Source organism: Narcine bancroftii, chromosome 6, assembly GCF_036971445.1.
Source record: "Narcine bancroftii isolate sNarBan1 chromosome 6, sNarBan1.hap1, whole genome shotgun sequence".
NCBI lineage: Eukaryota > Metazoa > Chordata > Chondrichthyes > Torpediniformes > Narcinidae > Narcine > Narcine bancroftii.
Genome location: NC_091474.1, coordinates 169,652,232 through 169,679,607, shown reverse-complemented (window position 1 = coordinate 169,679,607; position 27,376 = coordinate 169,652,232). Strand labels below are relative to the sequence as shown.

Genomic DNA, 27,376 nt, shown 5'->3' with positions numbered 1-27,376 from the left:
TGTAACATCTATCATCCCCATGTGTTTCAAGACAGACATCATTATCCCAGTACCAAAGAGGGCGACAAAAGCAGGCCTCAATGACTACTGCTCAGGGGCACTAACCTCCAATATTATGAAATGCTTCAAGCATCTGGTGATGCAAAGCATCAAAGCACTTCTCCCAGAGACAGGGGACCCATTTTAATAGCTCAATGTGGGAGCAATGGCCATCTTCCTTACTCATAATTCCCCACGCCTCTGGAATCACTCTGCCAGAGCAATTCCAGCAGCGTGTAGGATTATGGGTAAGAAAATCAGCCATTACTCCCACACTCCTGCATAGAGCCGTCGCCGCAAACCAGAGGGGTGCTCTCAGCACATCACAGCCCACCCTGCCGATCACGGCAGCAGGTCGTCACGGCACTTCAGCCAGTGGTTTCCCTGTGACGCACGTACACATACACTGATGTCACCAGAATAACCAGTTCGGCCATTTCCTCTTTCAATTGACCGGAGCAGGATGCCCAGCTAAGTTTTACTGGGTTTCCTGACCACCTCTGAGGTCAGTCTGGGACCCGGTTGGACCCTTTCAAATAGTCATGCGCCTGGGTCGTTAACTGAGTAAATTGCCCTGTTAACCCCATTTTACATGGCAATTTGAAAGGGCCTAATGAGGCAGCCTTTACTGCTTCAATTGGCAAAGATGTCCTCAGATTCAGTGTTCTTGGGTTAAGCAGTTCCTCCTTATCTGTCTTAAATCTACTCCTCTGACTCTTGAGCCTGTACTGTAGTATTAGTCTCACCTGCCAGTAAGAAATAACCTCACTGCTTCTATCTTATTTATTCCTTTCATAATGTTATGTTTTGCATCCTTCTGAACTCTAATTAATATATTCCCAGGCTATTCAGTCTTTCCTAATAAGTTAACCATCTAACTCCCTCAGCAGTGCTTCCAAAGTAGGGTGACCTGAAATGCACACAATAGGGCAACATCCATCCCTTTTGCCTTCTTGATTATATTACATGACACGAGAGAAGAAGCAAACAAGTAATCATTTATGATGCAATTGGCTCTGCCCTGAGAACTTTTTTTGATGTGATCAGCAGATGAATGGTTGAAATGAATTTGCAATCAAATGAACTGTCCAATCTGCATAAGTAACAGCAGATCTCTTGATTCAAAAGCAAAAGTATCAAGTACCAATTTTTTTTTAAAATGGTGTTCTCCAAATGCTGAATACAGTGGTTGAGTAAATCTGGTACCTTTAATTGGTCAATTGTTTTCTTAATTACTGAATTTAATTCCAAATATCTTCATTTTACAGTAACCAAATGAAAATATACCCACATAAAATGCAGAAATAAGGGAATGTTAACATTCAGGATTAAGAGAAAATGCATGATGCATACCTGTTAAGCCTGCTCAATTGATTTTTTGCAGGAAATGATGTCAGCAAATGAAAGTTGTCCCTAAGCAAGCACTAACAAAAAGATGTAGTGTTTTGAAAGACAGAGTAACATTACCCATTTCCATCTCTTCTTTCTCTCCCTTTCCTTGAAATATACAGTATAAAGCAAACTATTCATTTTCAGGCCATTTCTTAAAGAAGAAGGTATGTTTGCTCTCTATGAAACCATTGTCATTTCTCTGAACAACCTGTTTTTTCTTCTCCCCTTCTTATTAGAGTGCATACCGCACAACTGGAATGACGTTTGTAGCGTGCTGAAAACGGAAGGAACAAGAAGCTTGTTGTTACTGAAACATAACTGCTGCAAGAAAACAAGGCTAGATCATTACACAGCAATCGTGGGTTTGTGTGAGCAGTGGTGACAATTCACTGACCCAACCATCAATCCTGTTTACTTAGTGGAATGTTTTAGTTCATTAAAACCAGATGTTTGGCATGCATGTAGGTGGATGAGAGATCACCAGCTGTGTCTCTTGTAGATGAAACTGAATTAAATCTTTTTCTCCCTAAGTCAATGCAGAGCAAGTTTCTGCATTTGTGCTCTAGGTGCAAATCCTAATTCACAGCAAATATGAAGCCAGGATATTGCTAGATCATATAATATTGTAAAATTGCTGACAATTTGGCCGTCAAAGAAAAAAATGTAAAAATTGATGTGAGGTTTAGGATACAGACTCAAGATAAGGATATCAAAGAAAATAGGAATTAAATATCTCATTGTTCCTAAATGTTTTTATTCTTATGTTTGTGCTTTGTAACGCCATGACTTTTCTACAAACCATTATTAAAACCAATGTGCAGAAGTAAAAACCTTTTAAGCAAACCTTAATTGTAACCAATTTAGAGTCTTATTTCTTCAATGGATTTTCAGAAGAGAGTATTGTGTTGAATTTCTCCAGCACCTGCTTTTGGACCATCTTTGGTACTGTTAAAAAGAAAAGGTATAGATGCTGGGGTCAAGTGCAATACACAAATGTGCTGGAGGAACTCAGGAGGTCACACAGCATCCATGGGAAGTAAAAGGTAACCAACCTTTCAGGCTGAGCTCTGTCTGGAATAAAGAAAAACACAATCGCCTCAATAAAAATGTGGGGAAGAGGGAGGAGCACAGGCTAACAGGTTAGAGAGTAGAAGAGAAGGAAGCTGAGAGGTGATGAGGAGAGAGAGCAGAAGGGTATCTCTCTGATAGGGAAGGAAACGTGGTGGGGAGTTGGAGGGAAGACAGAGATTGGGGATATAACAGAAAATGGAGGGTGATACTAATACTGTCTGGTTGGAATTTGCTGGGATAGAATTCAAGGAGTTATTCCTTCAATTTGGCAGTGTGTGAAGCCAAGGACAGACGTGTTGGTGTCAGGAATAGTGGGTGGAATTGAAATGATTGGCCACGAGGAGGTCCTTGCAGTTGCAGCGAACAGAGTGAAGGTGCTCAACGAATCAATCCCCCAGTCTCCATCTAGTTTCCCCATTCGGGCCGCATCGGGAGCAGTAAATCATCCCCATCGATTCACATGAAGTTTTGCTTCACTTGGAATGATTGTTTTGGGGACCCGAATAGTGGTGAGAGAGGAGGTGCAAGTGCAGTACGGATAGGCCAATTAGTGGGAATTGATAAGTGGGTGAGGAAATCTCAGAGGGGGGTGATCAGTATGAAAAGAGGAGAGGGGAAGATGCTTTTAGTCATGGGATCCCGTGGTAGGTGGTGGTAGATGAGGACAAGGGGATTCCTATATTATCCTTTACAATTTCTGCCACCTACAATGGAATCTCACCACAAGACACTTTCCCTCTCCAGTTTCCACAGACTCCACTCCCTTGTCCATTCATCCCTACCCCCTTGGTACCTATTCCTATCATCGCAGGAAATGCTACACTTACACCAACACCTCCTCCGTCACGACTATTTGGGCCCCAAACAAACAGTCCTTCTAAGTGAAATGACTTGTGAATCTGTAGGAGTCATCTACTGCATTTGGTGCCATTAAGATGGGATTAACATTGTTTTCTCCAGTTTCGATTTTCCCTTCCAGTTCTGTCTCCTTTCCTCCAGCTCCCACCTCCTCTTCTATCATAGTGCTACCTTTCTTAGTCCTCTGCCCTTTCCCACATCACTTCTCAGATTCTTTCTCTTCTACCTTCCAATCTCTATCCACCTCTTCGTCAGCCTGTGCTTCTCCCACTTCCTCTCTTCTCTTCTCTTTCCCCTTTCGTCCACTTTTTTATTCAAATGGCATCCTGTTCTTTTTCTTATTCCTGACAAAGGGCTACCTTTTGCTTCCTGTAGATAATGCACGAGTAGCTGAGGTTCTCTCAACTCAAGCCACACCAGCTGCAGTATACTATTTGACTCATTCCCGTAGTGTAACAGTAGACAATTTAAGGCTCCAAAATGTTGATGATCACCAGTTAAAAAAAATAGAGAATGAAAATCAATGAATACATTTAGTCAAGTATTGACTTTCTAAAGATCCTGCAACTGCTTTAGACATTTCAGGTCCAACCCTTTTACCAACCTAGACATTCTATTCCATTATTCCTATGTTTTAGTTGTGGTGCCAGTAACAGGTTGTCATCCACAACTTTAACTAGGAAGACACTTAATGAATCTTCACTGACCTTTCTTTAATGGCTTTGGATAGCTGTACCAGTTATGGCTGAATGTTTGATGATCAGAATTTCTCCATCTCTCGAATTTTTTACCATTTTTGCCCAGATGTGATTTTCATATCAAGTCTTAATAATGGAATCACTTCCACCTTTATTGATAAAAATGAATGCCATGGATTTAAGTTTCCAGATTATAAAATTCTAAAGGGAACTGTAGAGAATAGTGATAAACTTTGAGGAAATCAACATTTTGCTGGATATTAAAAGAATCAAGGGATATGGGGTTAGTGCAAAACCTTTTTTTTGGTGTGGTAAAAGATCAGTCATGACCTTCTTGGAGCAAACAAATGGTCTACTCCCATTATGTGCTCTAGAAGTTGTAATGGAGAAAATGTGGCAAATTAAATTTCATGTAAAAAAAAATGCAGTCCTACAGTTTGAAAGGAGAAACACTATAACAAAGGCCACACTTCTCAAAAGATAAACAAGCAGAGATGTGGATGTATATCTGTATATACCCTTGAAGGTTGCTGGACAACTTGAAAAAGCTGTGGAAAGCAAATGAGATCTCAGGCTTTATTAATAAAACTTCAGGACATTCCAAAAAAAAACTTGATAAAGCAAGAATTTGGCCACCAATATCATGTCCAGGACTAGTTACTAGGCTTTCAAGGTGATGGAAATCAGATTTATTTGGAACTATTTTAATGAGATTCTGGGATTGCTCTCCTTGGAGAAAAGGCAATGAAGGGAAATTAACAAGAATAAGGAGTCTAGACCAAGTAGATATGTTCTCTTTTGTGGAAGGTGGAGACCAGAGAATACAGATTTGTACAGAAACAAGTAGTCTTCAAGAATGCCTTACCTGATAATGTGGTTGACTCAGTTATTGCTATCAAAGGCAAATTGGTCTCCAGCAACAAGGGCTTCCTTAAATGAAACAAAAAAAAACCAAAATAATTGAATGATAACAAACATACAGTACAAGTTAAAAACTTGAATTTACCTTATTATTATCTTTCTTCTCCAGCTGTACAACCCCCATTGGAACAAATAGCATCCTGTCATCTAAACTAATGCAGGATCCAAGAGCACACTCTCTAGTGTACACGTTGCAGTATCTCAGCAAGTTCTGGCTGTGCCATTGGATTCCATGTACAGTCCCACAGTAGCAGTGAGGCATAGCTGGGAAATCACAGGGCTTGGCCCAATGATTTTAAGACTTCCACATTAGTGTGGGAGTCCTGAAACTTGGCAGCACTTACAGTGAGAAATGCCGGCAGTTTCATTGGAATTGCCAGCAAAACACAGGCCAATCAGAAGTAAATGTAGTCCCATTTGATATTTTGTAAAACACTTCTTGTCCTGTTCTGCTCAATGTAAGTAGTCATAGATTTAAATAGCACAGAGACAGGCTCTTCAACCCAACTCATCCATGCTGGCCAACTTGCTGAACTGAGTTCAACCCATTTTATGACAATTGGCCCATATCCCTTTCAACCTTTCCAATCAAAATACCGGTCTAATTTTTTAAAAAAACATTGTAATTATACCCACTTCCTCTGGTGGTTCATTCCATATTCTCACTATTCTGTGTGTGAAAACTTTGCCCCTCCGTCCCTTTTGAATCTTTCCCCTCTTACTTTAAAATCTATGCCCTCTTGGTTTGGATTCTCCTATCCTGTGAGAAAGATTGTTACTATTCATTTTCGTAATTTTAAATTTATGTACAAGGGCCTCTCTCACTCCACAGCAAAATATCCCAGCATATCCAGTCTCTCCTAACTGGTAATGTTCTCTAAGTCTTAATCCAAATTCAAAACTATTGACCCTCTGTGGACAATCATCACAGCTTTAATTCAGTAGCTCTGGTCCTGACTTGTTTCATATATCAATTCATATTTTAATTTTCCTGAATATCAGGAGTTATTACATATTAAGCCACTCTGTACTTTAATATTCTGAGATCTAAAATCTTATGAAGCAGGCTACAAGGTTGTACATGACTTCTCCCACTGCAATTCTGAGATACCCAAGAAATCTAAGTGGGATCTATGATAGAGACAGGTGGAGCTTAAGTGGGCAGCGGCTAGGTGTTATGGCCTTATGACAAGTTCAAGTCAAGTTTATAGTTATCTGATTGCACCGGTCTTCGGTGCAAAAGATGCAGACACACAACTAGACACAACACCTGTACAAACAAATTATATGTGGAAGTCGGCCTGTGCTGAAATGAAATCAGACTGCAGTTTCCCTTTTAATGGATGGGTTCCTATTTATGATAGTTTGCCTTTTAAAATAGCTAGAGACTATTTTATATATTTAGGGATTAAGATTACTAAAAAACAAAGATTTGTTTAGGACTAATTTTTTCCCTCTATTGGACCTGATCGGTAGTTTACTTACCAATTGGTCACCATTATCCCTATCTATGATAGGCCGAATTAATGCTATTAAGATGATGATCTTACCTAAATTTTTATATATATATTCCAAGCTATACCTATTTTTGTTCCTAAATCTTTTTTTGATAAGGTCGATTCTAAATTGTCTTCATATATCTGGCAAAACAAGAATCCTAGATTGGGAAAAAAATATTTACAGAAATCTAAACTGGAGGGAGGATTGGCATTACCCAACTTTAGAATTTATTATTGGGCAATTAATATTAGTTACTTAAGGTATTGGTTGAATTATTCAGAATTATCTCTAAATCCCCATTGGGTAAATTTAGAAATTAAACTGGTACAAAATTTCTCAATTAGTTCTATTTTGGGAGCTGCTCTCCCTTTTACTCTTACTAAACTATATAAACTAATTGATAATCCAATGGTTAAACATACACTACGTATATGGTTTCAATTCCGGAGATTTTTTGGCCTAAGTCATTTTATCTTGGAAACCCCTATTGTACTAAATTTCTTTTTTCATCCCTCTCTAATTGATCAAGCTTATTTACTCTGGAAAGTTAAAGGTATAACATGCTTTTTGGATTTATTCTTGGATAACTCTTTCATGTCATTTGAACAATTATCCATGAAATATGATTTACCTAGATCTCATTTCTTTCGATATTTGCAGATTAGGAGTTTCTTAGTTTCGACTTTACCCTCTTTTCCCAATCGGGAGACTACGACTGTTTTAGAGGATATACTATATTCAAAATTCCCTCCAAAAGGCGTGATATCTAAATTATATAATATAATTACAAAAATAAATTCTGGGACTTTTGGAAAGTTTAAAAATGATTGGGAAAGAGAACTCAACCTTCATATTTCCAATGAAAATTGGAATAAAATTCTGCGACTGGTAAACTCCTCTTCTCTATGTGCAAAACATTCACTGATACAGTTTAAAGTTGTTCATAGAGCTCATATGTCTAAAGATAAACTCCATCGTTTTTATTTTCATATCAATCCTATATGTGATAAATGTCAATTGGAAATAGCTTCCCTCACACATATGTTTTGGTCCTGTCCCTCTTTACAGAATTATTGGAAGGAAATTTTTTCCATTATATCTACCGTTTTGAATATTGATTTACAACCACATCCCATTACTGCAATTTTTGGATTACCTATGATAGATTTGACTTATTTATCTCTTCCTGCGGATCGTATGATTGCTTTTCTTACACTAATGGCTAGAAGATCTATACTATTGAATTGGAAAGAGGTTAATCCTCCCACTGTTTTCCAATGGTTTACCCAAACTATACTATGTTTAAATTTAGAGAAAATTAGAAACTCTGTCTATGAATCCCCTTCTAAGTTTGAGTTAACCTGGCGACCATTTATTCAATATTTTCATTTGTGATGAGTTGATCTGGCTCTGTTTTCTTTTTAAGATTATGTATGATAATTGGGCTGTTAGATGAGATCGGAGTGATCGGCGTGATTTAGCTATATCGGTAGGTTTTTTTTGTTTTTAATTCAGATTTGTTTTTTCTTCCTTTTTGGGGTTTTTTTTTTCTCTCTTTTTTTTAATATATTTTTATTAATTATATCATTTGTTTTTAGAGATAGTTCATACTCTAAACTGATCTAAATTTTTTTTAATGATATATTTTTATTCTGCAATATTATTGTTTAATATCTCTGTATTAATTCGTTATTTACCATGTATTTTTCATATCTCTTTGAACTGTATGTGTTTATAAATTATAATAATAATAAGATTGGAAAAGAAAGAAAGAAAGACTGCAGAATAGAACACACAGCAAAATATCAATTTAAAGCACACAGATCTTTATTTCACTAATGGTCAATTCATATACAGTAAGTGACAGGAGAGGTCAATGTCTGACACCTGTCTGAACCCTTTAGCCCGCACTCCAAAAATAGAAATTTAATTCTATATTTATACAATTTCAAATGGGTATGGGGTAGAAGTGACTCCCTCCTTTTAACATTACATCATTTCATCATTTAAAAAAATGTTCCTAGCTCAAACTCCTGTTTTCTGGTGTTAATCTTACACATAAAAATGTTATGTGTTTTTATCTGGTAAATAATCATCATGTTGAAGGATACACTTTTAATGATGTTTATGCCAACTTTATTTCAATTTAAATGATGTTTATGCAAGCCATCTCTTATCTCTGTCTTCGCAAGGTCTATAACCTGTTTTCTGCAGAGTTTGAATGAGTTCAGCAATTTTATAATTATAAGCTGCTTTCTAATTTTAACAGCAAAAGCTTAAGCACTGAAACAAATTACTTCCACCATACATATGCAGTATTCATATCTACAAATAAATATTGTTTCATAATATGAGAGTTGCTTATTCAGATCCTTTGCTCATTCAGCATTCTTACTGCCGGTGAGAAGATGCTGTTTCTCAGCCTGGTGGAGCTGGCTCTGATACTCGTGTATCTCTTTCCTGACAGAAGCAGCTGAAAGATGCTGTGTGCAGGGTGGAATGGGTCCTCATGATTTTATGAGCCCTCTTCAGGCAACAGCCCCAGTAGGTCGTGTCCATTGGAGAGGTGGGGGGGGGGGCAGTGATCTTCTCTGCCACTCATGGTCCTCTGGATTGACCTCCCATCCATTTCTCTGCAACAACTATACCACATAGTGATGCAGCCAGCCAGAACGATCCCAATAGAAGTCCTGTAGAAGATTGACATAATTGTGGCTGGTAGCCTTGCCCAATTCAGTCTTCACATGAAATACAGTCACTGTGGCACCTTCCTGACAAATGAAGAGATGTGTGTCCAAAATAGGTCACTTATTAAGTGAGCACCAAGGTACCTGTTGATGGGGAATGTAGGGTGGTCATTTCTGGTCCTCCTGAAGTCCATGATCATCTCTTTCATCTTGTCCATGTTGAGACTCAGGTTGTTACTCTCGCTCCACATCATGAGATTTTTCCACCTCCTCTCTGTAGTGTGACTCATTGTTGTTCCTGATGAGGCCAACTGCTGTTGTGTCATCTGCAGATTTGATGACACTATTGGACTGAATTTGGTGATGTAATGAACAAGAGCAGGCTGAGGAAACAACTGAGATGCACCATTGCTCAGCGTCCTCCCAACTCGGACAGACTGTGGTATTCACAATTTTTTTTTTTTAATTGACAAATTTAAAAATGTAAACTATAAATTAGTGCAGAATCCAGTTACAGAAAGGGTGTCGAGTCCCAATGAGGATTACTTTCCACTAGCCTCTGTGGAACGTCTCATACGCCAAGCTGAAGTGAATGAACAGCAGCCTGGCGTATGAGACATTGTTCTCCAGGTGGTCCAGGACGGAGTGAAGGGACAAGGATATAGCATCGTCTGTGGAATGGTTTCTTCTATAGGCAAATTGAAATGGGTCCAGTGTCTGGGAGGTGCACTTTGATACATTTCATCACCAGATGCTCAAAACATTTCATAATGGTCGAGGTCAGTGCCACAGGGCAGTAGTCATTGAGGCCTGTTATTGTCATTCTCTTGAGTACAAGGATATGGTGGCTGTCTTAAACCCTGCGGGAACAATGTTCTGCTGCAATGAGATGTTGAAGATGTCCATGAAGATCTCTGTCAATTGATCTATGCAGTCTTTCAGTACCAAACCAGGTATATTGTCATTCCACCACCTTGTGAAGGTTTGCCTTAGTTAGGGTTCTCAGCTGCTGCTATGTAGGGAACCCCTTGATCAGGGGGACACGGAGTTTTCTTCGGCATCATCCTGTTCTTCTCATCAAACCGAGCATGGAGATGTTCAGTCTGCCTGGAAGGGAGGCATCGCTACCTTTAACTCACAGGTTGACTTGTGATCGGTTCCTTATGAACCTTGTGTCACCAGTGTCGCATAGCTGACTGGATTCTCTGTGCAGACCCCCACTTTGCCTTCCGGATTGCCCAGGAGAGATAAGCCTAGCTGAGGTTAATGCCATCTTGTCCCAACAGAAGCTCTGAGAAGGGTTCGGACCTCTGCATCCAACCATGGCACACCCTGGTTGTAAAACATTTGATCTTAGTGACACCCTCAATGCACTTGCTGATGTAGGCAGTCACTGAGATCGTGTGTTCCTTAATGTTTACATGACTGTTGTAAGTGGCCACCTCCCTGGCTCCTGGTACTAAATTTAAATTTGTCAGAGGGGTTCTACAAACTGACAGGTTATGTCAAACATTAATACAGCCCTGTAAACAGCAAAAAATGATGGAGAATATGATTGCAATGAAAAGTAAGATCAATTAGCACCAAGTAGGGACAGCATGACCATACCGTCATAATGTTCATTCAGGATCCTGGCAGCTGCAGGGAAGGAACTGTCTTTAAGCTTGTCCCAGCCCCAAGTCAAGTCTTTGGAGATATTTATTTGCAAGAACTTTTTTGACTTCAGTGCCATTAATGTGGACAGGGATATTAACTTCAGGAGAGGGAACAGAGTTTATGATAATTTTCTTTGACTTATTGACAATGAAAGGTTGTTATCTTGGCTCCTGGACTATTAATCCCTTTCCCATATTCTGCCTCGTCATTACTTGATTCCTGGCTTACTGCTGCGGTGTTTGTAAAGTTGAAATGGAGTTTGAACAGTATTTGGTTGTACAGTCGTAGGTGTAGAGGGAGTATGGTAGTGGACTGAATACACATCCGTGAGAAGTACCAGTATTGAGTATGGTCATGGATGTTACCAATTTGATTGAAGTCTGTCATACCAGAAGGCAAAGATTTAGTTGCAGTGGGGGGCGGGGGGTAGCAATGAGGCCTAGATCCTGAAGTTTGAGAATGAGTTTGTTCAGGACTATGATATTAAAGCCAGGGCTGTAGTTTGTGAACAGAAGTCTAACGAAGGTGCCCTTGGCACCCAGGTGTTCGAAGGCAGAGTGAAGAGATAGGAAGATGGCATCTGCCATGGATCTGCTTGGCTGGCAAGCAAATTAAAGTGGGGGAAGGCTGGCTAGTAGTTTAGAGTTGATGTGAGCCACAACCAGTCTCTCAAATCACTTCATGATGATGGATGTCAATGCCAAAGATTATTCTGCTTTTCTTCAGAACTTCTCGAAGCTGGTTCTACCTAGTACTGCCAGGAAAAAAATATCCTTGCATCCTCCCTGTCAAGCTATGTAAGAACGTTATGTTTCAATGAGATCAACTTTCCTTCCAATGTTCTGTGGTAGAACAACAAGGTAGAGCTCCTGAAGCAGTGACCATGAAACACCAAATAGCAATGATCTAATTATTTAATTTGTATTTCCAGGAGTTTGCCATACATAAATTTATTGTGATAAATTACACCACTGACTACCATTAAATGCTTTACGATATTCGGAGACATGCAAGTTTTTTTTACCTGACCTCGTTCTGATTTTAAAATCAAAGCTGTATACAATCGCACCTTGACTTAGTTTATCATTTCAATTCTATTACTGATGCTCCTAACATCAGTGTCACGACATGCCATTTCTGTACGATGTGGGATAGACTGTGGTTTTCAGCTCAATTAGTTTTTGTTTAGCATGCAACTTTAATATTCCATGTTTCCCCCCCCCCCCCCCCAGTAAATCTTCCTTTGTTGTCTGTTTTTCTTCGTGCACGATGACTTACTATGATGTGTTTAGATCAAGGTTGATAACTCAATCACTACACTTGCTTGTATTAGTTTGTGGAATAGTTAATATAACTTGACAGTCAAGAGCACAACAGGAGCTGTGTAGTGTGACTGCATCACATAACCTTTAACTACTGGAATTAAAAGTAATTTTATAAACATTCGAGAAAATTGGCACCATTTCCTTACCTCAGGTTACCTAAGAGAATATAAATTGCCAAAGTTTTTTTTTATTTTTACTTAAAAGCTTCAGTATCACTTAATTCTGGCCTCGATACAAAATGTTCTGTTTTCTTACAGTTATAAATAGATTTGCAGATAATAAATCATATAGTGCAGAAGACTGTAGCCTTTAGATATATATTACAAATGAAGCAATTAACTCAAAAAGGAATAAATAGGCTTTTCAACAAAGCTACCAACTGCCCAAATGAATGTTATGTAGATCCATCTTTTAATACAAACTCTAAATGCTTTCAAAGTAGGGCGTGTATAAGAAATATTTTGAGATTAAAAAATAATTTTTTGCTCACTTCAAGTATCTGCAGCAATACAAAGGATACCAGAGACTAATAGTTTGATCATATTGGAAAGCAAAATTGAATTGACACTTCGTACAGGTCTTCACGTCACATCACATCTGGGGAAGCTTTGCTTGCTACCTTGGATTGTGGAAACCAAAAGCAGCAAAGAAGCAATGGGCTTGTGTTCAATCCATTTACTAGTTTAATTTGAGATTCAATATTTAAATGGACCAAATCCAGCTGACTCACAGCTGGTACTCCATTGTGTCTCAGCTTGCTTCTGATTTGTTACAGAGCCCAGAGTTGGAGCACTGCTGTGCTGGAGGGACAAATGAATTAATTCATGTCCAGTTCCTTAGCTTCACACCGGAAATCGGCATATCATCGGCTCCCGATCCTCCCGGAGGACCACCAGTATACTGCATTCGAGACGGATGGCCGCCTCTACCACTTCCTCCGAGGCCCTTTTGGCATCAACAACAGGGTCTCCATCTTCCATTGGGAAATGGATTGCATGGTGGACCACTATAAACTCCAGGCCACCTTCCCATACCCAAATAATGTAACCATCTGCAGCCATGACTTGCAAGATCACGATGCAAATCTCCATAAATTCCTCAGGGCAGCAAAATGCTTGAATCTTATTTATAATGAGGACAAATGTGTGTTCCAATCAGCATGACTAACCATTCTCAGCTGCATGGTCGAGAATGGTGTCATTGGCCTCGACCCTGACCTCATGCATCCATTGCTGGAGCTACCTCTCCCACATACCCTCAAAGCACTGAAGAGATGCCTTGGGTTCTTCTCAATGGGTCCCATCTATGCAGACAAGATTTGCCCAATGGTCAAAACCACCATGTTTCTCCTGCTGGCAGAGGCCCAAGCTGCATTTGACCATATCAAGGATGAGATCACCAAAGCAACCATGCATGTCAGACAAATCCACACCATGAAAATTGATGTGTCTGACTTTGCCCTGGCTGCCACACTCAACCAAGCAGGCAGATCCATCACTTTTTTCTCACGCACTGTCCAGGGCCCTGAAATTCACCACTCCTCCATTGAGGAGATGGCCCAGGCCATGACCACAGCCACAGCTATCAAAGCCTTCTGCAATATATTCACACTTTTTATGTACTCTGCCTTCATCCACAGTGACCAGGGGGCCTCATACATGAGTGACGAGCTGCAGCAGTACCTGCTGGCCAGGGGCATTGCGACAAGCAGAACCACCAACTACAACCCTAGAGGAAATGGCCAAGTGGAAAGGGAGAATGCCAGAGTCTGGAAAACTTCCTCCTGACATTTGCAATCACAAGAAATCCTCCCAGACACACTCCACTCCATCTGGTCATTTTTATGTACAGCCACTAACAACACTCCTCATGAACAGATGTTTGCTTTCCCTCGGAAGCCTGCGTCAGGGACTACTCTGCCCTCTTGGTTGACATCCCCAGGACCAGTCCTGCTTTGGAAGCATGCCAGGCAATCTAAGACTGATCCACTGGCTGAGAGGGTCCGCCTCTTCCAGACTAACCCCCAGTATTCCTTGGTTATCTTCCCTGATGGCCGCAAGGACAGTCTCGATCCAGGATCTGGCACCAGCAGGCACCCATCCAAACACCACTGACCACCAACAGGCACTTACTCCCACATTGCTTAGGAGTCCCTAAGCCTACGGCTGACCACTCCACCCCTGGCTACTATTGTCACCCATGGTGCATCAGCACCACGCTCCGTTACTCTCTCACCCGCTTTCCCCCCCCTCGACACACTGTAACTGGTGATGACAGGCCAACCCCACAAGCTGCTCAGGACACTATGGCAGTGCCCCAACCACTTCCTCCTCGTTCACTGTGGCAAAGCAGACCCCCTGACAGACTTAATCTGTAAAATGTATATACATTTGTCTCATCTTTTTTCCTCACTCCACAGGACTCTTCTTAAAAAGGAGGGGTGAATGTGGTAAACCACTGTTATGCCAACAATGGGCTGCTGCCAGCTGAAACTAATCCTACCCATAGCCTTTTGCATGCTCCCCATTCCACTCTGCCTCAATCAGTCAATGAGGTTGACAGCTGTTCCAGTCTATGGTCAATAAAAGCCTATCAGTTTCACAACTTTAGTCTTTTGTGATTATTGACGGTGCATCAGGAATCACATTTTTCTAAGGAGAACCTCAGTTTGCTTAATTTGTCTTCATGCGGCAAACCTGCCAGGCCAAGAATCACTTTAGTGAACCTTTATTACATTCACAAGTATAGCCAAGCTTAGGTAAGCAAAACTATACATAATGCTGCAGATGCTGTCTCACTAATTAAGTGGAGCAAAATGTTTCTGCATATGTATTCAAATCTTCTAACATTAAGGACAACAAATTAGTTGATTTCCTAATTGCTTGCTCTACCAGCCAATCAGCTTTCAAAAGCTGCAGGAGCTTTCAATGGTGTGTTAGATCCCTTTGAACATCAACATCTTCCTCAAAATGGTCATTGACATATTTGAAGGAACTATTCTACTGCATATCTAGTTATGCCAATTTTTAACTATTTTTTAAAAAATCAGAAGATATTACAAATTCAGTTACTGAGTATAGATCTAGAAAGCAAGGAATACATTTGTGTATAAATAAATCTTCCATGGAACTAAAAAACAAAGCTGCCAATGCTGGAAAGCTGAAATAAAAATAAAAAAATGCTGAAAACTCTCCTCAAGTCAGATAGCACCTGCAGAAAGAGAAATTCAGTTCATGTTTCAGGGTCAAAAAATTATTTCCGTGGATATTGCCTAACCTGTTGATTGTTTCCAATATTTTCTGTTTTATTTCAGAAATGTATTATTGACAATCGAATAACTCCAATTGCATAAATGCTGGTGGAGTTTGGCAGTGACTGGCTGGAACGATCCTTGCATCTCTGCCCTCACAGGCTTAGAAAGAGATCATACCTGTGATAAAATGTACTCCTAATTGTAAAATGTTCCTCCTAATAAATAATCTCATCAATAAAAGATGGTTTTTAAAGAATGGGGATAGATGGATACCCATACTCGACTATGATCTTGCTGTGGATTAGTAAAATTAATACTTAGCAGCGCTATGACAGGACTACGATTCCCAGGAGGCATCGAACTGGCCATGTGACTTCAGGGCGTGATGATGTCAGCACAGGTCGAGCACGTGACTCGGGCTTTTAAAAGATTGCATGGGTGATGAGGAGTAAGTGTGTTTGATTCACTCTAAAAATGCCTCGTGTGGTTATTTCGTCACGTCCACTGCGATCCCAGTGGCCACAATTGGTGACCCTGATGTGATTTGAACACGCAGCCTTAGCGCCACTACAAGTATATTAATTTACTCTTTCACTCAAATTCCTCATTAAAAACCTTCATCTCCACATGTGGCTAATTAGTTGCTCACTTCATTGATCTGATATTAAATGTCAGAATCAGAATCAAGGTTATTATCATGAACATGTGTCACAAAATTTGTTGTTTTGTGGCAGCAGTATTGTGCATTATAGGTCAAAAATGGCTATAAATTACAGTTCAATAAATACAAAATTTAAAAAATAAATAATTTGTGCTAAAAAGTGAAGTAGTGTCTATAGGTTCATTGTCCTTTCATTAATCTGATATCTGATGGAGGAGCTGTTTTTGTAACTTTGGGTATCTGTCTTCATGCTTCTGTACTTCCTTTCTGATGATAGCAGTGAGAAAAGGGCACAGCCTGGTTGGAGAGGGTCCTTATTGATAGAGGCTGCTTTCTTGAGACACCTCCTCTTAAAGATGTTCCATAAACCTTTTGAAGCAGTTTCCCTTTAACAACCACCTTACTTCAGTGTGAAACAATAATCTCACATATTCTGCATTTTTAATCGAAACAAAACTGCTTAAACAGACGTTCACATTTGGCATTAGCTTTGATGGCATTGATACACGATCACAGAATGCAGCATCTCATGTAGAACAGTAGAAACTTTCTTGGCAATTGTTTTCTCAGTAGATGACACAATGCACAACCAACGTGTTTGGATTTTCATTAATTTTAAAACATCCTGTTTTTTGACCCATCATAGCAGGTGCACCATCTGCAGGACAAGACACAATGTTTCCTTTTGGTATTTCATTTTCATCCAAATAATTTTTGAGTGTAGGCATCAACTGCATTAGTGGTTGTTTCTAATGCTTCACAAACAGCATCTCTTCTTGGAACTCTTCCTGATCAATATATCTCATGTATGCCAATAACAGAGCATCACTGTCCTGTACGGTAGATTCATCCAGCTGTATTGAGAACTTTAGTGATTTCAACTTCTCAATAAGCTGTTTTTCAACATCTTGGTCCAGGTCATCTATTCTGTTGCAGACAGACCGATTACTCAATGGCATTGCTCGGACATCTTTGCCATCCTTTTGTAGAACTGTTATTTTCAGGAAAGAGGAATTCGGGATTCGCGGATCGAGTTTTTGCATTTTCTATACCTTGGACTATGGATTTATGTCACACACTTAAGACATTATCACAACATCATCTTCCCTTCCTGCTTCAATCCAGCAACACTGGTTGCTCTTTTAGACTGCCGCTGCTTTGCCTCTGACCTTGGCAGATAAAAGCCAGGTCAGTTCAGACCCCCCCTCCCCCCCAATCCACCTTTGACATTTTCACACAGGTAGATGAAGCACTTGAAAGGTGGATAATACCTGGCTTGAATCCTCTGTTTAAAAGGGGTAACAGATAAACAAAAAAAGATAATGAATGAAAAGATTCCAATTGATATACAAAGCTTTATTATCTCTAGCTCAATAGTAAAACATGTCCAAGACAGAATAAAATGGAGAAAGAGGACCAGAGTCCTGAAAACCTTGAGTCTCATCATCAAGAACACAAAAACAATGGAAGGAGCCAACATCTATACCTCTAAATGTTCACCCCTGCAAGCAGGTTCTATCCCAAATTGGATTATCCGCCACTCCAGAACCCATAGAAATAATTGTCCACCCTGTGGAACTGCCCAAGAATAAACAATGAAGAATAAGAACATTACTTCAGCATATGCTTCAATTTAAAGAAATTAGAATCCAGCGTCTCCTGAGATATTTAAGCAGATCACAACAGCAACATCAACACAGCCATAATTATTGAATAAAATTATACATTCAAAATTAAAATTAAATCATGTAGTTTCCTGGCACAGCTGGCAAGCCTCAATCATATTTAAAGTCTGGTTCAGATTATTGTTGTAAAATGTGTGGGTTGTATAACATTGGGTATATATCTCTTTAAGGACCCTTCCATGTAGCCAACTGATTTCCATACATATACTGTACAACAATATTTTTAGAGAGAGATTTCTAGAAAAACTAACAGCCCACATATTACTCTGCTCATTCTTTTGTCCATGAAAGTACATTATTAGTTTACATTATCAGCTATCTTCAATTATTTTAATGAGTGACGAGATAAAGATATGTATTGATTTGTTTTCTGTTTTTCAGTATTGCGCTATCTGCTGTAAGAGTTGGATTGCCTGGATAGCACTCAAAATAAAACTTTTTATTGTATTACAGTGCATGTGACAATAAATAATTCAGTCCATGCCACCTCTGGGAATACAATCCAGCTGGTTTCCTTCTCCAGCCTTGTTTATTTCCCTCCTGTCTATATAATTTTGCATTGAAGTAATTTATTGCTTCTGTTTTCACCATCTCATAATTTACAAATTCCAGATTATTGCCATTGACAGCATAAGGAAGTCTTTACTGCCTCAGCCAGATTGCTTTCGCAAGCAATTCAATGTGTATCCCCTGGTCTTGTACCATCAGCTTATGGGAACAGATTTTTCTCTGTCTATCTTATCCAAATCTTGATTAAAGATATACACCTCAATCAAATTTCCCCTTTCAAATAAAGCAAGAGTGCTTCTATGTCTATACCTCTCCCACCTACCACATTACACTTTTAAAATGGGAGATGCACCACCAGATTTAGGTCATTACAAATTCCAAGCATTTACTTTCTTGTTTCAGATTTCTAATATCTCTGGGTTACAGTCTGGCTCAGAGGAGTTGCACCTATTTTTTAAATGCTGTGGTTTTCTTTTTTGGCAGTGATAGTTTATGATCCATCATTCTCATACTGTTAACATTAAAGTATTGGCTCGTACACAAATGTTTGAAACTTGAATGGGTGTAGTGAACTAGGATTCACTAGAATTGTGCTGTACTAACAACTGGTCCCGCCTCCCAGCTCCACCCCTGGGGGCCCATTTGTAACCCTGGTTTCCCACCTAAACCCAGAACCACTCTGAAGCCTGTTCATGAACCCTACCTGTGTTGTAAGCTAATAAAAGAGTTAGTTCTCCTAGACACCTCATTGGTAATATGGAAAGGGACCCTCCGGAACTGATAAAGGCGGCCGTTAACCTCAAATGCTGCGTACGGGTAGTCCTCAGAACAGATTGGCAGCTGGTGATAGGCAGTTTTCAGGTCAATGGTCGAACAGACCCGATACTGCGCGATATCATTCACCATATCCGAAATTCAAGGGAGGGGTTATGTATCCAGGAGTACATATCTGTTAATTATTTGGGGATAGTCAATCACTAACTTGGACTTGCTTTCCTTCTTTACTACCACCACTCTCTCCACGGGCTGGTGCTGGGTTTGATGATCTACTCCTCCAGCAGGCGCTGGGTCTCCATCTTTATAAACTCCCTGTCTGCCCCACTGTACCTCCTGCTCTTGATGGCAATGGGCTTACACTCAGCAAACAGGTTTGGGAACAGAAGTGGAGGGGTCAGAGTGGAGAGGCTACAAGTGGGTTCTGCTTTTGAGGGCCCTCCATTCCGAACCGTTACTGGGGGAAGGGGACCAGAAAACTCCAAGGTCACGCTTTTAAGGTGGCACAGGAAGTCCAGACTCAACCATACTGGAGCACACAATTCATCTAAAATGTACATGCAAAATTTACAAAACTACCCCCCCCCACCCCCCAACCCTTCAAATGAAAGATGAACTCTACAATGTTTCTATACATGCGCCAAATGGGGCTGGGACACTAGGAACATTCGGTAATTAGAGGGGTACATTTTTAAGTTATATTTTTGCACTGTCAGTGAATCTATGAAACTTTCTGTGGAACCTGTGTCAATTAGGCACTTGGTCAAATGTCCATTTACCTTCACCATCGAGTTGCTGTGCTGGTGAGGTCTATTCTGGTTGATGACCAGCAATCCCAGGTTTCTGGAGATGTCATATTCTTCCCTAAAGTGGCCCCCTCCGTCCTGAGTCACCCAGCTTAGGTAAGATCGCGCCGACCTCTTGATGATGATGGCGCTGAATTCAAAAATTTGGCTGCAGCAAGATGGCCACTGAGCCTTTTCGCACCATTTTCGTGGCAGCAGGTTGCACAGCAGGCAATCTTGGATGAGTCCCAGGACAGACGGCATGGGGCCATGGATTTCCCCAGACCTCCCTTTGCTCGCAGACCCTCGCCCAATGTTCCTTCTTCCCACAGCTGGAGCATGCAGAGTCTTTGGCTGGGCAGCCGGCACGGCAGTGCTGTCCCTTACTGCAGAAAAAGCACTCCCAAGTTTGGGAAGTAGCAGCCGTTAGATCGGGGGCTGCCAGTCCTTGGAGGTGCTCCAGGTTGTTGTTCTCGAGACTGGCCTGTTCCAGTGATTTGGCCAGCTCGATGTGGGTAGTGAGGTCCTTCCTTCCCGACTTGAGCAGTCGCTGCCTCACATACCTTGAGTGAACCCCTCGACTAAAGTGTCCCGGATGTGTTCATCTTCCTGGACACGGCTGAAGCGGTCTCATACCTGCATTTCTTAGCCAGCATCCATGGAACCAGCAGGTAGCCATCAAATGTCTCTCTGGGCTGTTGGCGGTGTAGGGTGAGTCGGTGCTTCACTAGGACCTTGTTCAGGGCCTTCATGTAGCAGGCCTTCAGCACCTCGATGGCAGCCTCGTACATAGGGCAGTCTCGGACAACTGTGCACCCTTTCATCCCTACCCTTGAGAAGGGTGCTGACCTCCAGAGCTCGTCTGTGTGGAAGTCGTCCCTGGTCGTGTTCACCTAGGCCTGGAAGCAGTCTTGCCAATATGCAAACTCCTCAGCCGCATTGGGGGACTGGGGGTGGGGGTGGGGTCTATCAACAGCATATTTGGCTTAAGCAACGCCTCCATCCTTGTTTGTAAGCTAATTAAAATGTAGCGTAGATAAAAACTCACATTCGACTGGAGAGAGAACTTAACGCTTTTATTAGCTTAGAACACAGGTAGGGTTGATGAACAGGCTTCAGAGAGGTTCTGGGTTTAGGCAGGAAACCAGGGTTTATATACGGGCCCCTGGGGGTGGAGCCAGGAGGCAGGACCAGTCATTAGTACAGAGCACTTCATTGGGCATATTACCTTTGCCTTTAATTGACTATTTCTTGGATCCACGAGTTCCTGTGTTTCCTGCATTGTGACGGTGATGGCACTCTAGTTGTGGTGAAGTGCCTTGGGCTAGCTTAATACTGTGTAAGGTTAAATAGAGAAGGCATTTCTTACCACTGGAAGTGCTTTACCTACCATGCTTCTAAGTGATTGTTCTCATAATTTGAAGCTCTTCTAACTAACTCCATGAGTAGAAATGTAAATCAATTGCTGCACGTGTTATCAGTGCATGGAATCTGATAACGTGACAGGCTCATATTTCACGCAAAATTTACTCTTCCAATCCAATATCCAAAAATTACTCATATAAGTAATTTCCTTCAATTGCATTTGCTTATTAATTGAAATATAATTCTTTAATTGAGAAATGACAGTTGGAATGAATGAAGATTTTAAAAACACAATTTATATTGATTTTTGTTCATCTCTCTTGATTGAGATCAGTAAGTAGCATGTGCGGAATAGAGAATAGCAGGATGTACCATCCCACACCAGAGATAAATAACCAATATACTTTATTTTAACATTAATGTTTCCATTACTGATAAATGAAAAACTGCTGCATCATCTAATGCAACTTTGACTTTTAAGTGCTTTCAAATGAAGTGCAAAATTAAATTGATATCACTTGAGTCCTTTCTTTGCTTTTAAATTATTAAATTGGGAAATCCTACCATAATCGCAGATAAAGTTCCACTTTATATTGCTGACAACCAAGATATGCCTACACAATCAGTATCAGCATGAATTCCAATGTAAGGTTGTATCCTGGTGAAAGTAAATGTAATATTGCTCCTATCATCAGATCCTAGTCCCAACAGTATACTCATTCAAATCCATTGAGATTTTCCATTTGTCTGATGAGTCAATTATAAAGTTGAATTGGTAAGTGATCCCTTCACTGGTTTCTGGGCCAACGTGGAAATACCGCTTAAGCACTTTTTTTTTGGATTACATCATATTTTTGTGTATCCTCAATGCTGTTTGTTTAACTGACCACAAATTAGTAAAATGAAAATAAAACTAAAGGTTCTGATTAAATGAAACAATCATTTTTTTTAAAAAAAGGTACAGCAAGAACCATTCATCTAATTGCATCCATTAGGAATCACACAGTTGAATCTGGTGTCAAAGGTAAAACTCTTAATCATGGCTCCGATAAACAAATACAAATCCTTAATGCAATACAGAAAGCAAGGAATCACAGACTTCCAGTTACTAACACCAATGATGGTGCACTTTGCCTTCTCTCACTGGGTGATTTTTCAATCTAATGCCACCTTCTTATATTCCCAGTCTTTTAAGCTTCCTTAAAACACAGTGTTGGAGGAATATACCAAGGTAGACTGAAAGTTGGTTGACAGGCAAGAAACAGAGAATAAATGGGTCTCTCTCTGAGTAAAAGGCAGTAACTGGGATGTTATGCAAATTAATGCCTGGGCCTCAGTTATTGAAATCTAAGATAATCATCGAGATTTCAGATATTGATTTGTATAATGGAAGCAAAAGTACGATTTCTAAATTTTCAACCATTTGAAAACTTGGTGGCATTGTGAGTTAGCACGAGGATGCAAAGAATTTAAAGGTGACAGGTATATATGGTGGTTGCATTATAATTTGGACAAATGAAAGTATTAAACTCAAAGGGAAAGACAGGCAGAATATTAAATCAATCGTGAAAGACTGGGAAATGTTAATATACAAAGCAAATGTATTCCTTGTACTCCAGTCACTGAAAGTAAATATGCATGTGGAAGATGCATTTGACAAGGAAAATTATAATATTGGCTTTTAGTGCAAGAGATTTTGAATATAGAAGCAATAATGTTTTTACTAGCCTTGAAAAGACCATATTAGAAGGAAAGTATGTAATTTCAATCTCTTTATCCAAGAACAGATAATGCATACATGGGGAGAGAGCAGCAAATCTTCAGACTGATTTCTCAGATCACAAGAGGAGAAACTGAGCTGCCCTTGCCTGCATTCAGGAGTTTAGAAGAAGGAAAGGGAATCTTATGGTAGTCTTGAGAGTTGGATAGATTGGATGCAGGGAGGATGTTTCCCCAATGAGGGTCTAGAATTCTTGTCTCTAAATGCGAGGCAAGAAAGTTAGATGAGAAGAAAACTCTACATTTCCAATGTAATAGCTCGGCATAGAGGAGGCCCATTCACTGCATATCTACAAGAAATAAATAGATTTCTAAACACAAAAGAGATCAAGGGATATAAAGGAGTATTGGGTGAGAGTGGAAATATGGCATTAAGATAAAAGGAAAACCATTAACGTATTCAATGACAAAACATATCAATGCTTATTCTTTATAAGTCTGAGGAGATTTTGCATGTCTTTCAATATTCTATCAAACTTCTACAGGTAAACTGTGGAAAGTACACTGACTGACAATCTCAGCCAGGTTTGGTAAATTCAAGTCTCCAGGAACACAGAAGACTGCATAAAGTAGCAAACATAGCCAAGTCCATCACAGGCTCTAACCTCCTAACAACTAAAGACATTTGCATGAGTCACTGCCTTAAGAAGGCAGACAACATCGTAAAGAACCTTTGTCATTGTGGTCACAACCACTTTTCCCTGCTACCTTCAGAAAAGGTAAAAAAGCCATAAGACCTCTAGGTTCAAGAATAGTTTCTTCCCAACCTATTGAGCCTCCCTGGACTGGGTCAATCATAGATTGCTTTGACACTATAAGTGCAAAAACTTTCCATAGGTCAGTTGTAAGGCAGTGAAGCATTAATAGGAAAACCTCATGGACTAACAATAAACGGATATCTTTTTCAATCTCACTAGCCTGAAAAACAGCTGCTCATACAGAAAGAAACAGTTTTCATTCACATTCTTTCCCCTCCAAGGGCTATTTTTAGGACCAACAATCAAACTGCGCTCTTCATTTTCACAAAGATCTACGACTTCCAGTCACCTTGATACTTTTACTCATGGAGGTCAGGGTCATTAATACAAATCACTTTAATATCACTCCAGGCAGCAGTTGATGATCTTTACTACACGTCACAGTTTACTGCTCATTTCTGCATGATGGAGGTAACCTGACTTGCAAACTCACACCAAGAAGGCTTTAGCTACTCTTCTTTTCGTCCACAGGAACTGGCAAAGAAGTACACAGATTAGCCTGCCTTGTAGGGTGTTCTAAATTGCCAGAATTGATTGAACCTTTGTCGAGATCCTCCCGACAGTAACCTGCCTGAGGCACCTAGTTGTGGCTCAAGAGGTTCTCCATCATCCTTATGCACAAAGACGATGCCAGTTTCCAGCCTGTGAGGCTTTTGATCTGCTGTGAACCCTCTCCACCCTATATTTTTTTTTTTTAAATAATAGTTTCCACTCATCAAGCAACAGAAATCCCTGGAATTGGTGCTGTTCTCATTATTTTAATGTTCTTTTAAGGGCTGGCAGTTGAGGTTGCAGCTGTAAAGCTAGATACCAGCTACCACAAGAACTTGCTGTAGAGCAGAACAATGTCATGTTCAAAGTGAGGCAGTGAAGCTTTAATAGGGAAGTCTAACAGTATTAATGCAGGAACCTTCTAAATGAAGATCACTGTCTTAATGGGACATTCACAAACACCATCAGCATAAACCATAATCTCTGAAATATAATAAACAATCTGTGTCAAATGTTTAAGGGATCAAATAGGAGCTCCTGTTTACAACCCAAAAGAGCAACGTAGTGAAAAATCATTAATGAGTAGAATAACAGATTGAATGAGTCAAATAAAACACAGAAGCTTCAAGACATTTAATCACACTTAAATAGCCAAGGAATTGGAAAATGAAAATAACCTGAAAGGTCATGGAACAAAAAGAATTTTGAATATGAATATGTTCCAGAAATCTGAGATTAATTTTCAGATCAGACCATGGAGGGTTACTTGAGAAAAAAGTTCCTTTTGAGACTTAATTTGAAATTTGTGGGAATTATGTACACGATGGAGCTGATGAAAATGAGGAAGTCAGGGGAAATGGAAAGGGAGTTCAAGTGATAAATAATTTCCATGTATCATGGCAAATCAGTCACCTGGGTACCAGTTGATCTCTCTATACAAGAGAATGATACACTGAATCATAAAAGGAATGAAGGAGGACCATTTTGGGTCAAAGAAATGAGGGAAAATTGTTGAAGTCCGACGCAAGAAATGGAAGCACCGTCACACAATAATCAGTGAAGTGGAGGGGTTTTGGAGGTGACCAGAGTTGGAACTGAACAACTGGGCATACATGGGTGTCCATTGCAGTATTTTCTTTCTAATTTTAAGTAATGGGTGGAATTATAAATGGGATGTTTTTCCATCTGATCTCAAGTTTAATAATTTTTTATGAAATATGGATTGATTGGACCATTGGTCAACAGTAAAATGAAGAGACAGATAAAGGTTCAGGGAGAATATGCTAAAAGAAAAGCATGTAATTACAGGTTAATAACCTGACAATATTAACTTGCTTTTGACGGGAGGATAGGTGGAAGCTGGATTTGGAGAAAGGCCATCAGAGTAAGGAAAAAATTAGATTAATAAAACAGGTACAAGTTGTACAGATGATTCCAATGCAGGTGATATAAAAGGTTAAGTCATGCATAGGAAACACTGAACAGACAAGGGGTTCAGAAAATAAGAAAACAATCTGAGTGGGGTTCTTTGATGTCTGGTGCCATGCTCATGGTTCTCTCTGAAAAACATTGTTTATTCACCCTCTGAAAACTAGGATTGGCTGGCTATGGGTATCTGTGTCTTTTAACAAGTTGACAAAGAGCAATTAAACTTCATTTTGTTGGAGTTTCTACAACAGAAATAGATGGTTACATCATAATCTCTGCTGTGGAAATAGATTGTTTACTACCAGAAATATACATGTTTAGATATTGTGATTTACTAATTCTGTCTGGTAACCAAGTCCATTATCCTTAATATTGGTATCTGCATTCTGTGTGGAGGTTGGCAGCCACTCCTTTACTTTTAGTCACACCCAGTTCTGTAGAATTAGGTTTTCCTGCCATCTGCCCCTGCCTTACGAAGAAACTGCAGCTCAAATGATAGATAAATTATATGTGTCGAGTTAAGTAAACAAAGAGAGAAAATCAAATGTTAATAACCATAGATCAAAGAGCTGTGTAAGACTGCAGGTTGACCAGAGCAGGTGTTTTTTGAACTGCTTCTGTGGATCACAGACTATTCCACCATGTCTCAAAAATTGAGCTACTGATTGCTCCAATGTTTATAACTGAATTATTGCCCGTGGGAGGCAGAGAGTTGTTTTTATCTCCAATAAATGCCGATGGCAAACACATATGTCAGACGTGAGTCAGAGGTAACATTACTACCTCATAGTAAGAAGATTCTTGCCCCATTCAGTTCAGGTTGGTAATCTCAGATAACATTCTACATCTATCATGAGTGGAAATGCTGCCTCTTTGGTGATAGGTTAAAACAAGACTCCTCCTGCTCACTGGTGAACATTGAAGATTCTAGTTTCATATCATTAGTTAAAGCTTAGAAAAAATAAGATAATATAAATGAAAGATCAGGTAGCTGGATAACTAACATATTGGTTTATCACCATTTTTTTTTTTAAAATCATACTTAACATTTCTTATATCCTTTACAGACGTTAGTGGACCTAAATCAAGTCAAAACACATTATTGAAAACTAACAAAATCCATCTTGGAGATGAACCCTAAGAATTACTGCAGTTTTTTTTTGCATCACCAGAAGACAATCTTCTGTTAGTTATGTGAAGGACTGCAAAATTATTAAAATGTTAAGGTTGTCTCTTCCTAAACCACATCTATCAACAAGACAGGAAAAACATGCTTTCATAAACTTAAAACATCTCCCAAAACTTTCACAGCCAATTATTTTTTTATGCTGTAGTCATTGATATACTTCAGATAAACATTGGCAATCTTACCACAAAGAAATAAGGAAATAATGCAGTGTGACACTCCCTCAGTTCAACAAGGATCTGTTAGGCTGGTTATGTTGCCAGATACTGATGTGACTCAAAATGTGACAATTCCTTTTTCTCCACCCCGGATCCCCCCCACCTCTCCACCCCCCTCTCCACCCCGGATCCCCCCCCCTCTCCACCCCGGATCCCCCCCCTCTCCACCCCGGATCCCCCCCCCCCCGGATCCCCCCCCCGGATCCCCCCCCCGGATCCCCCCCCCGGATCCCCCCCCCAGATCCCCCCCCCGGATCCCCCCCCTCTGATCCCCCCCCCGGATCCCCCCCCCAGATCCCCCCCCCGGATCCCCCCCCTCTCCACCCCGGATCCCC

General features: G+C 40.1%; 1 protein-coding gene across 6 annotated transcripts in view; it reads left to right on the top strand.

Annotated features, from left to right (window-relative positions):
- The window catches only part of supt3h (SPT3 homolog, SAGA and STAGA complex component), a 495,649-nt gene that overhangs the window by 451,090 nt on the left and 17,183 nt on the right, over nt 1–27,376 (top strand). For 5 of the 6 annotated variants that reach the window (XM_069886702.1, XM_069886701.1, XM_069886705.1 and 2 more), the window contains one exon: nt 1,668–2,274. The exons of the other annotated variant lie outside the window; for it this stretch is intronic. In XM_069886702.1, coding sequence (XP_069742803.1) covers nt 1,668–1,709 — 42 coding nt within the window. In that variant the 3' untranslated portion in view covers nt 1,710–2,274. Of the gene's footprint in view, nt 1–1,667; nt 2,275–27,376 lie in introns of those variants that run through there. 6 annotated transcript variants of the gene reach the window in all.